This window comes from Schistocerca cancellata, chromosome 2 (assembly GCF_023864275.1).
Source record: "Schistocerca cancellata isolate TAMUIC-IGC-003103 chromosome 2, iqSchCanc2.1, whole genome shotgun sequence".
NCBI classification, from domain to species: domain Eukaryota; kingdom Metazoa; phylum Arthropoda; class Insecta; order Orthoptera; family Acrididae; genus Schistocerca; species Schistocerca cancellata.
In genome coordinates, this window is record NC_064627.1 from 426,214,942 (window position 1) to 426,227,738 (window position 12,797).

General features: G+C 42.5%; 1 protein-coding gene across 1 annotated transcript in view; it reads right to left on the reverse strand.

Moving 5' to 3' along the window:
- The window catches only part of LOC126154588 (uncharacterized), a 114,051-nt gene that overhangs the window by 83,743 nt on the left and 17,511 nt on the right, over positions 1–12,797 (reverse strand). Inside the window, exon 2 of the mRNA XM_049916160.1 lies at positions 8,557–8,709. Within this exon, the coding sequence (XP_049772117.1) occupies positions 8,557–8,709 (153 nt within the window). The remainder of the gene's footprint in view (positions 1–8,556; positions 8,710–12,797) is intronic.

Below are 12,797 nucleotides of genomic sequence, written 5' to 3' on the forward strand. Positions count from 1 at the left end.
TTCATACAGTCCCAAACATGCTCAATGGGGGACAGATCCGGAGATCTTGCTGGCCAGGGTAGTTGACTTACACCTTCTAGAGCACGTTGGGTGGCACGGGATACATGCAGACGTGCATTGTCCTGTTGGAACAGCAAGTTCCCTTGCCGGTCTAGGAATGGTAGAACGATGGGTTCGATGACGGTTTGGATGTACCGTGCACTATTCAGTGTCCCCTCGACGATCACCAGTGGTGTACGGCCAGTGTAGGAGATCGCTCCCCACACCATGATGCCGGGTGTTGATGATGATGATGTTTGGTTTGTGGGGCGCTCAACTGCGTGGTTATCAGCGCCCGTACAATTACCCAATCTTTGCTCAGTCCAATTTCGCCACTTTCCTGGATGATGATGAAATGATGAGGACAACACAAACACCCAGTCATCTCGAGGCAGGTGAAAATCCCTGACCCCGCCGGGAATCGAACCCGGGACCCCGTGCTCGGAAAGCGAGAACGCTACCGCGAGACCACGAGCGGCGGACGTGCCGGGTGTTGGCCCTGTGTGCCTCGGTCGTATGCAGTCCTGATTGTGGCGCTCACCTGCACGGCGCCAAACACGCATACGACCATCATTGGCACCAAGGCAGAAGCGACTCTCATCGCTGAAGACGACACGTCTCCATTCGTCCCTCCATTCACGCCTGTCGCGACACCACTGGAGGCGGGCTGCACGATGTTGGGGCGTGAGCGGAAGACGGCCTAACGGTGTGCGGGACCGTAGCCCAGCTTCATGGAGACGGTTGCGAATGGTCCTCGCCGATACCCCAGGAGCAACAGTGTCCCTAATTTGCTGGGAAGTGGCGGTGCGGTCCCCTACGGCACTGCGTAGGATCCTACGGTCTTGGCGTGCATCCGTGCGTCGCTGCGGTCCTGTCCCAGGTCGACGGGCACGTGCACCTTCCGCCGACCACTGGCGACAACATCGATGTACTGTGGAGACCTCACGCCCCACGTGTTGAGCAATTCGGCGGTACGTCCACCCGGCCTCCCGCATGCCCACTATACGCCCTCGCTCAAAGTCCGTCAACTGCACATACGGTTCACGTCCACGCTGTCGCGGCATGCTACCAGTGTTAAAGACTGCGATGGAGCTCCGTATGCCACGGCAAACTGGCTGACACTGACGGTGGCGGTGCACAAATGCTGCGCAGCTAGCGCCATTCGACGGCCAACACCGCGGTTCCTGGTGTGTCCGCTGTGCTGTGCGTATGATCATTGCTTGTACAGCCCTCTCGCAGTGTCCGGAGCAAGTATGGTGGGTCTGACACACCGGTGTCAATGTGTTCTTTTTTCCATTTCCAGGAGTGTATAACCAAGTCCGGATCCCTGAGAACAACGAACAATCTACAGCTAGGCCACGCGTACGTCATTGACTGTATCACGACGATCTCCAGAGGTCATTTCTTGCACATATTGTTACTTAGTATGACTGGAAAACTCCACAGGGCAACAAATATGCTCCTCGTTTGTGATTCTTTCTCGTCCTTTGTTGAATTCCTGTATACTGATGAGCAAGCTTTCTCTTAAGTACGGCGAGAGACGGCACAGCGCTAATACAATACAACCATTCAGATTCAGTTTTTCTGTAATTTTCCTAAATCGCTTAAGGCGAATGCCACGATGGTGCCTTTCAAAGGCCACGATCGATTTTCTCTCCTAGCTTTCCTTAATACGAGCTTGTGCTCCATTTCTAAGGACCTTGTCGTCGACGGGACGTTAAACTGTGACCTTTCTCCTGTAGCGTTCAGTGCTCACCTTTCAAGAAATGCATTTCACAAAGAACGTCCTCTCTGGAGAATCCCTTGCTAAAAAATATCGCTCAACCGTGGTTTTTATAGAAAGGTACACTCCTAAAGCATACTTGCCACCTGGTACTGGCATCAGTTAAATCCGCTGGATGCATAATAATGCGTTTCGGAACACTTCCATTTGACATGTGCTGCCACGTTCTAGGAACACATGTGTGATAAATTCAAAACGGCAGTAGTATGACGTTCACAACATTTTAAACTGAGTCACCCTCATACATAAGAATAAAAACACCAAAGATTATTATGAAATATGAGCGATATATATTACAAGGTCCAATTGTCTGCGAAATGGAAACCACTGAGCAAATCAAAAATGTTTTATTTTCAGCATTTAGCAACACCTTCCAGGTACTTCTCCACATAGTCGTCCTTCTGACAGACGTTTATCCTAGTGTGATACTAAGTTTTCCAATACCTCGTCATACACGGTCCAGTCGCATTAATGTGAGCACCTGTCAAAAACTTGAATAACCACCTTTTTGAGCACAGACGTGTGGGAAGAAAGTCAGTGAGGTTCTGTAAGGTAAGGTACCGAAAGGATGTGGAGTCATGCTGAAGCCAGTGCAATTGCCAGCTGTGCTAGGTTTATCGGCTGATGATCCATGGCGCGAACAGCCTGACCGAGGTGTTCTCGATTGGGTTTACGAGGTGCGACAATAAAGTAATGAGACCGATTTTCTTTGGAGGATGTGGTAACCCTTCAGGCTTGCGTAGGCACAATATCTTTGACCTTGGTCTATACGCTGCTTCTAGTCCAAGCGCCACATCAGTGCAATTGCTCAGTCGTGAGTTGTGCTGTAATGTTGTGTATTTGTGCATGTCGTCACGGAAATGGAACCGCATAATAATGCGCAACGGTATGCCATTTCTTTTTGCGCTTAAATTGGGTGAAAACGCGACGACAACTTACGGTAAGCTTCATAAGGCTTTTGGAGAGGAGGTTATGTCGAGAGCTCAAGTTTTTCGTTGGCATAAAATGTTTAGTGAAGGCAGAACGAATGTTGAAGATGGAGACGGCAGTGGACGACCATGCATGCTTGTGTGCTTCTTTGATTCCAAGGGAACTGTTCATAAAGAGAGGATGCCTCCTGGACAAACAGTAAATCAATATTACTACAAAGAAATTTTAGAAAGACTTCGTAAGAGTTCTTTGTGTCCGTGCCAACATTGCTGATAATTGGATTCTGCATCACGATAATGCACCATCCCATATTGCTCTGTCAGTACAGCAATTTTTAACCTCAAAACTGATTTCAGTACTACCACAGCCACCTTATTCACCAGATATCGCTCCGTGCGACTTTTTTCTGTTTCCAAGAGTCAAAACGGCGGTCAAGAGACACCATTTTCAAGCAACACAAGATGTCCAAAAAGCTGTGATGAGGGTCTTGGAGGATATTACAGAAGATGAGTCCCAGAAATGTTAGCATCAATGGCAGAAGCGCTGGAAAAAGTGTGTGCAATCAGAAGGGAACTACTTTGAAGGAGACAACACTAAACTTGATTAAAACGGAAAGTAACATTTTTTTCACATGGGTCTCATTAATTTATTGTCGCACCGCGTAAATCCGGGGAGTTTGGTGGCCACTGAAGTACGGTAAACTCATCATGCTGCTCGTCGAACATCGCGCATACACTGTGAGCTGTCTGACACGTTGCACTGTCCTGCTGGTAGTTTCCATCGTGCTGAGATAAACTGCATGCAGAGGTAGACATGGTCCCCAAGGATAGAGACATATTTCTGTTGATTCACTGATCCTTCCAAAATAACGAGACCACCTAGGGAATGCCACAAAACATTTTAAGGTCTTAACGCTCCATCCTCCAGCCTGGACCCTTGCCACGATTGTTGCCAATGGCCATCTGTCCGACGGAGCGTAAAACGTCATTCATCTGAAAAGGCGACCTGTCGCTACTCAGTAGACGTCCAACTCCGGTTTTGGTGTGCAAATTATAGCCTTCGACCCCTACGAACTGCAGTCAGCACGGCTTCATGAAGCAGGCGTCTGCTGTGGAGGCCTACACGCAGCAGTCTTCGCTGAACGGTCGTGGGGCAGATAGTGTTGATAGCCCCTTGGTTCATCTGATCGATCAGTTGGTCGACAGTCTGTTCGCTCGTACACATCTCCGCAGCCAATGTACAGCATACTTCGACCACGGTAGAACGAACCGTTTTCAAACTTAGCCGTTTCGAAAATGCTTCCACCCGTAGCTCTTTTGGACATAACGTAAATCGCTCTGTGCCCGCATTACGACAACGATTGCACTGTTTTCCGCGCCCCTCTGACGCGCTTTATATACCCTCTACTGCTAGTGCTGCCATCTGCTGTCTGTGAGTGGTTACTGCATGTTGACGTCGAACATAGGAGGTTGCCACATAAATGTGACTGGGCCGCTTAGGAAGCAGCCGCCCGAGCTTTCAGCCAGTTCTCTACGCTGGTCTTAAGCTCGTTGTTTCTGCTGAAATGCTGTTCTCTTGGCCAATGTTTCATGTGGGCAAAGAGATAAAATATGAGGGAGCCAAGAGCTTGCTGCGTGGTGGGTGACCAAACGATTCTCATCGAAAGCCCAACATCGTCCTTATTACAGCTACAGTGTGCGGCCGAGCGTTATCATGAAGAAGGACAATGCCTGAAGACAAGATGCCTCTTTGCTTTTTCTGAAATGTTCTTCGTATACGTTGAATAGTCAGATTGTATGAGGCTGCAGTGATGGTCGTGCCACTTTCCATGAATTCCACCAACAAAACCCTTTTTCGGTCCAAGAACACAGTAGCCAACACTTTCTGATGGAGGTTTACACAGGAAATGACAATGCTTCCACCCTTGGGGTGGCCATTTTTGTTCTCTTCATTTTCAAAATTGACACTTCTTCCGTCTCTGTGACAATTTTGTTCAAAAAATCTTTCCTAGATCACGGTAGCGCTGAAGATAAGGCGCCGCTCGTTCACTATGTTTTGTGATTGTCGGACAGCATCTTGGGAAGCCATGTCGCACAATGCTTGCCGTACTAAAGTCACTCACTCACGATGTTATAGAGAGCTGACATCGTGACTTCGAGAAATGAATCATTCAATACAGAAATTGTGAACCGATGATTTCCTCGAATCGCCTGATCCACTCGCTGAAAAAGTACATCGGTTGAAAACTTGAACAGTCCTCTGCTGACATGCAGGGTCCGTCGATTCATGAGGTTGTCTCCATATCTGTACACGTCCATCCGCTCGATACAATTTGAAACGAGACTTGTCCGAGCAGGCAACATGTTTCGAGTTATCAACAGTCCAATGTCGGTGTTGACGGGCCCAGGCGAGGCGTAAAGCTTTGTGCCATGCAGTCACCAAGGGTCTACGAGTGGGCCTTCGGCTCCAAAAGCCCATATCAATGATGTTTCGTTGATTGGTTCGCTCGCTGACACTTTTTGATGGCCCAGCACTGAAATCTGCAGCAATTTGCGGAAGCGTTGCACTTCTGTCACGTTGAACGATTCGCAGCAGTCGCCGTTGGTCCCGTTCTTGCAGGATCTTTTTCCGTCCGCAGCGATGTAGGAGGTTTGATGTTTTACCGGATATTCACGGTAAACTATAGTTCAATTCTTTTATCTTGGCGGCTCGCGCATGCCCGCCCAGAAGCGGGAGATTGCTGCGTTGCCAGTTGCACACGACGCACTCGCCAAGAGAAGCAGCGCCATTGTATAGCATAGTTCGCAAGCTTACGTTTAGGGGGGAGCGCGCAGTTTATGAAGTAAAGCCACCACGGCTGCATTAACCCTTTCGCTGCTACACAGACGTGCTCCCCGCGATTTTGTCACTGCACTGCTCGCCTGTGCAGACACATGGTGTTCCGACTGCTTTGACACTCTTATCATTCGATTCCACAAAAACTATTTGGCCCAAAAATTAGATTTTCACACATATTCTTGACTGATACCTTCCCACCATAAATGACCTAATTTTATTTCGATGTTTAACGCAGTTATTATGAAGCATTAAATATAGTAAACTATTGCACGAAATTTCGAAGAGTTTGCAGAGGTAAAAGTCCATAGCGTATATTTTCCGTATGGTCGATTTTAGTTGCCACAATGTTGAGACTGACATGTGGACAAATACCTAAATTTCATATAAAATTTACTGTATAACAATATCTCATTTAATTTAAGTACCACATAGGTGTCGTATGTAATATTGAGAAATATTCCATCTTTCGCGACTGTAACAAAAGTTTTATTTACACCGGGCATGTTTGGCTTTATTTTAAAGCATAACTCTTCAAAATTTCGTGCAATGGTTTACTACATCTAATGCAGCAAAATAACTGCGTTGAACATCGAAAAAAAATTAAGTCATTTATGGGGGGAAGGTATCAGTCAAGAAGACGTGTTAAAATCAAATTTTTGGGCCAAATAGTTTTTGTGAAATCCAATGACAAGTGCGTCAAAGCATTGGGAATACCATGTGTCTGCACAGGCGAGCAGTGCAGTGATGACAAAATCGCACACAGCGCGGAATGCGGGGAGCACGTATCGGCAGCAGTGAAAGGGTTAATGAAGAGACAAAGCACTAGAAATTTCAAAAAATTGCATTCAAATGAATAAAATTCGTGAAGTAAGGCACTTCAATATTGTTTTTAAATAAAGAAAATATTAGGCACCACACGAGGTTTGAACTCACAACCTTGCGCTTATCAGCCCAACACTTTTTTTTTTTAATTCATTTTGTTTGCTTGTGTTCGTTGCATCTGCTCGGGGCGGACGTCGTAAAACATACACTTTAACCGTTACGCTAACGCAACTCGTCTGACGACAAAACCCCAGAGGATTGTAACACATCACGCAAAATACTGACAAACACTGTTGGTGTGACTATGAATTACTCACGATTCATCTAAGTACAACAGGAAATAAACAATTACCGCTGTTCTTTATTGCGAAAAAGCGGTTCGTGAGATTGATACAAACACCTTTCCTTGCTATCGCCTGAATTAGGAGTCTTATTGCTTGTTTGGTTTAATTAATTAATAGAATATGAAGCAATTGGTATAAAGAATGCTTTTTCCAAACATTCTGTAAAAGAAAGTCTGCTATCAAGACATTGATTTTGTTCTATTACTTTATTTTTGACTGAACGTTTCTAAAACTGAGGACACTCGTCCGTGCTCTGCACTGCAGTCGAGATCTGGCAACGTCGTTCTCTGTTCATTGGCTGACTGTGTTTTGTGTCGTCAGATGCGCAGAACGAACCTAAACTCGGCCGCCAACATAAATGACGCGCACTTTAGTGAAATGGTCGTACGGGAAAATCCCATCGCTCGTGCGCCGACTATAACACCATACTGAAGTTCACTTAGATCTTGATAACCTGCCATTGTAGCTACAGTCACCGATCTAATTGCGCCAACCACTTGTATTATACAGGAGTTGCCGACCGCAGCGCCGTATTCTGCCAGTTTACATATCTCTGTATTTGAATACGCATGCCTATACCAGTTTCTTTGGCGCCACAGTATATATACCGTTTGGTTTTATAGATCACCTGTGACTCCGTTGTGTATGTTGGAATCAATAATAAACCAGCTGCTTTGTTTATGAAGAAGCAATTCTTGTTTTGACTTGTGCTACTGACGGAGATGTACGTAAGTGTATTACGGCAAGTCTGTCAGATAGAACTATCCGGTGTAAAGTGACATGAAAAGTGCACGCAGTATGGGCTTCCAAATTGTATTCTGGATGTTGTGAAGCCCACTTACAGGTTGGTGGCCGAAACTTAGGTTCTTAGAAAGTGTGTTCGTGGCAAAATCCAGAATCCAAATGAATCTGTAACTTCACTCATATGGAAATGATGCCCTAAAACCACATTTTCATCTGTTACAGTTGTCAGAATTGCAACACATGATGCATTTCTTGTATTTAATGATAGGAACGTAGGGAGAATGAAGGTATTAGAAAGAATGGGCTTTAAGATAGGAAATTTCACTCAAAATATCTTAAGGAAAATAGATTTACAGCGCCTCTCTACACCTGGAAAGTCAGTTTAAGAGCTGTTAAAGGAACGAAAGTAGGAAACGAGAAACGAGAAGAGAAGCCTTCTAGGAAAAGAGGACCCTATGTACAAATCTGGGGCCTTCATAAGGCGTGAAATAAGGAAAAACATTAAGCTGAGCTTTAAATTGCATTTCCTGAAAGTTGTCTTTTTTAAAAGTTATGTAAGTTTTTCTTGGAATCTTTGAAGGCTACAATTATAAAACTTCGTACTCTTATTTCTACGAACCCAATAAATGTGGACTCAAGAGTAAATTTTGAAATTGTAAGTATAAGCTGCTAGATATGGCAACGTTTTTGGAATTTCTCATGAATTTTGTGTTATATTTACAGAATTATAATTAAAAATCATCAAAATTCGCTTATTCGATATACTGACAAAAAGTTATGAGAGAAGCTTACTATATGCAAACGGAGGAAATTTTATAGAAATCTCTTAGTTTATAAGAAAAAGGTACGTATATTATTTTTTGAAAATAAAATTTTTAAATTTCACAAAAATGTTAAATGTATATAATCCTAGCAATGTAACAAATGTGTTAATTTTGTGTCAAGTATGGTACATAATTTGAGTGCCGTATCATAAAAATTGTGGGTTTAGTGCATCTTTAAAACAGCGTGCGTTTTTCATGAAGCCTTAAAGCTGTGTAATGGAGCTCATCTGACAGTAGCAGCAGACGCCGAAGCCACGCGCGCAGTGTCCGCCGGCGGCGCCGCCCCTGCTGGCGCACTCGAGGCGGTGGTAGCACGTGCCCGCCACCCCGTGCGGCGTCACGCAGGGCCCGTTGTGGAACCGCACCACCGTCAGCAGGCTCAGCACTGCAACACACAGCGCACGCGCTCGCACCGGCTGGCCGTACCACTAACAGCGTCACGCTAACCCTTCCACTAGCACTGGGACGTATGCGTTCCGCAGTATACACAGACATGTATACAGAAATTCAACATGTAGTATTATCATTGTATGAAAAGGCAAACTCTTACTGCAGAATTACTTCAAGGGGTGGAGGATCATGCATTTATATCAGAAAAGGAACGCAGTTCAAATCAAGACATAACCTCAGCACCGTAAGCGAACACTTCGAAATATCAGCTATTGAATTAACAGGGCTTGATATCACCAAGAAATTAATCATTTTGTGTGTGTGTAGATCTCCCAGTGGTAGTGTGGACACTTTTTTCAATAAGTTAAAAGAAGTTCTAGATAAAGTCTCAAGTACGAAGGTCAACATAATTCTATGTGGGGACACTAACATCAACACTAACATCATAAATGAATCCAGCAGCACCTTCATAAACATCCTTCAAAGTTTTAGCATTTCGCTATTGGTCAATAGTGCAACAAGGGTTACCACAACGACTTCATCAGTAATTGCCCATGTGGCCACAAATATGGACAGGGAAAAATGTGATGTAGCTGTAAATGATCTCAGATTATCAGACCATCTCTGTCAAATAACAACAATCAGGCATCGAATCATCCCCTAAACCACAAGCCTACAAACGACATCTATCATAAATCAAAATAAAAGATTTTTCAAAGGAACTAGAAAAACAAAGCTGGGGTGAAGTATATAAGGAAATCAATGTGAATATGAAATTCTCTAAAATCTCCACATTGTTCAAATTGAACTTTGAAAAGGCTTTTCCAAAAGTATGCATCTCTGTATCAACATCTCACAAAAAGAGATGAATAACAGCAGGTATTAAGAAGTCCTCCCAGACACTTAAAAACCTCATTTCCATGAAAAAGATTCAAAATGATCCAGAATTCTTAAATTTCTATCATAGATACAAAAAGATCTATGGGAAGGTGCTAATTGCTGCTAAAAGTCATTTAATGACAAAATAATATATAATGGAGAGAATAAAAGCAAAGCAGTCTGGGATGTTATAAAAAAGGAAACGGGAAGAGGCAAACAAACGCAGAATGACATACTGTTAAGGAAGGGGGATAAAGTAATAAATGATCCACAGCACTTAGCAAACTATGTAAATGAGCATTTTTCAAGTATTACAGAGAAGTTACAGCAAAAATTGCCGAAAACAAATATAAAACCTGTAAATAATGTTGCACTAAATACAATGATATTGCTTCCAACCACAGAGAATTAAATCAGTAAAACTGTTCAGACACTAAAAAATAAAAAGTCAATAGTCTTAGACGAAGTACCAATGTATGTACTGAAACAATGCATAGGGATTATACAAGGCCCCTTAACAAATAAAATAAATGAATCCTTCATTTCAGGGACATTTCCAGAGCAGTTAAAACAGGCAAGAGTTGTACCTTTGCTTAAGAAAGGTAATGCAGAAGACATAGAAAATTATCGGCCCTTTTTCCCTGCTGTCAGCATTCTCAAAAATAATAGAAGCAGTTATGAAAGACAGATTAATGAATTACCTGAATAAATACATACTTTTAAGCGAATCACTGTTTGGTTTCCGAAGTTGCAAAAATACGGAGTCAGCCATAGTAGAATTCGCAAAAGTTGTACTTGATGCTCTTGATAAAGATGAGTGTGTCACAGGCATATTTTTGGATCTGTCTAAGGCGTATAATACAGTCGACCACAAGATTCTATTAAATAAATTAGAAGCATTAGGAATAAGAGGGGTAGCTAATGACTGGTTTCGGTCATACCTAACAGATAGGGTACAAAGAGTAGAGATAACTCATACTTCAAATAGATAAGCAAAACACTTATCAGAACTGAAATACATTAATATAGGAGTTCCGCAAGGTAGCATATTAGGACCAATACTGTTCCTAATATACATCAATGGCTTTCCAGTAGTGTTACTCATGGTGAAAAAAATCCTCTTCGCTGATGACAGCAATATTATAGTCACTGAGAAAACGAGAGAACTCCTTGCTGAGAAAGCAAATGAAACTCTCAAGAAAGTTTGTGATTGGTCAATAAGTAATAAAGTGACATTGAACATATAGAAAAAGTAATGCCATGAATTTCAGTTTGAAGAGGAAAAATGACAATGTTAAATTAAATGTGGATGGCACCTCTACAGACTGTGTAACAAATACAAAATTTCTAGGAATAAATATTGATTCTCAGTTGAAGTGGTGTGAAAACACGAAGGAACTTGCAAACAGAATTTCAGCATGTTATGCCCTTAGAATCCTATCATCAGTGTGTAACATGCAGTCTTTTAGTTACATACTATTCTTACGTACATTCAATTCTTAGCTATGGCATTCTTTTTGGGGAACAAATGCACAAAATATGAACACAATTTTTAAACTCCAGAAAAGAGCCATAAGAATAATGACCAAAAAATACTAGTCGTGTTCATTGTAAATATCTGTTCAGAACACTGGGGATTTTAACTGCTCCATGTGAATACATTTACCAGTCAGTTGTACACATCAAAAACAACATTGGTAATTACTGCACAAACGGCTCTGTCCATGACCATGCAACAAGAGATAGACTCAACCTACATTTACCAAGAAAAAATAAACATAAAACTCAAAACAGCATTTTCTACCAAGGAATAAAACTGTACAAAAAATTACCAAAAGAGATTAAAGAAATTGCAAAAATACACTTATTTAAAAAGGCAGCTAAAATTGATAAAAAATGTTATAAAAATAAATAATAATATAATGATTATAAAATACCCAACATTACACATAACACCTTCACTTTATGTTTTTTTCCTTCTCTTTTTCCTTTCTAGAAATACATACCCCCAAGCTATGTATGGCACAATACAATAACACCTCTTCCTCTTTCTGAGCTCAACATCTCACTCATTACGGAGAGATGCTGACTCATTTTTTCAAGACAGCAAATGGGAAGTTGCAGTATAGAAAATGGACCAGAGATCACCAGTGTGTGTGTGTGTGTGTGTGTGTGTGTGTGTGTGTGTGTCATGTGTGTGTAGTAAGTGAAGTGTTATGAAACAATGTGTGTATAGTGTGTTCAGTGACTGATAGTGAGATATGAGTGAACAATGTGGCATTACATTATTTAATAAGTTATTTGTAAAAAAAAGTATTGTATATCAGGAGTAAAGCTAATGATTGTCTCTAACTAGAAGTCTGTAAATATATATGTATACGAATTAGCTTATTTTAAATTGATCCAAATTTGTAAATACTTTGACATGTCCTGTATCCTTGTAAAAAGAGATCTACGGATGAATAAAGCTACTACTACTACTACTACTACTACTACTACTACAGTGTGTTCCAGATCCGTTAGTTAGGACTGCTTGTCTGAAATTTCAAACTGCAATGCCATTTCGTGGCGAGTTGCGGGGTTACGATCTTTGAAGTTTCAAAAACAGCTGTGTAGAAAGCCAAATCGCTAGTACTGCTGCAGCAGGTATCCTAGCCGCGAATGTAACAATACGTGTGTGACACTCGTAGGAAAATAGCAGTGGAACAGTGAGGCAACATCAAAGTTTTTGAGTCTTCCAGCGTTTGTTGGCGAGAATTCGTCGAATTCGACCCGAATACCGAGACGAAGGTTCCCGATTGCTCCTCCCTCACGACACCCCAGCCTAGCTAGCAAATGGATCACAGTCCTGGGTCACCTACAGTATTCCCGGATTTGGCCTCAGCCGACTTCTGGTTGTTTCTCAAACTGAAGTTCGCAATGACAAAATGAAGGACATCCAAGAAAATTCTACTGCAGTACTAAGTGCAACTCCAAAAAAGGACTACTGTGACTGTCTTGAAACGATTTCAGCTGTGTTTTGATTTAGGGGGAAGCTATTTTGAATAAAATCAGTGATTTTGGGAACATAATCCATGTCTTATTTTTCTTAGCCGCAGTCCTAAAGGAACTCAGACATACTGTGTAGCTTACCAGAGAATCAGTCGCAATTTGCTCCATGCTATTGCCATGTATCAGCATCTCACTGAAGATTTGCAGAGTTCT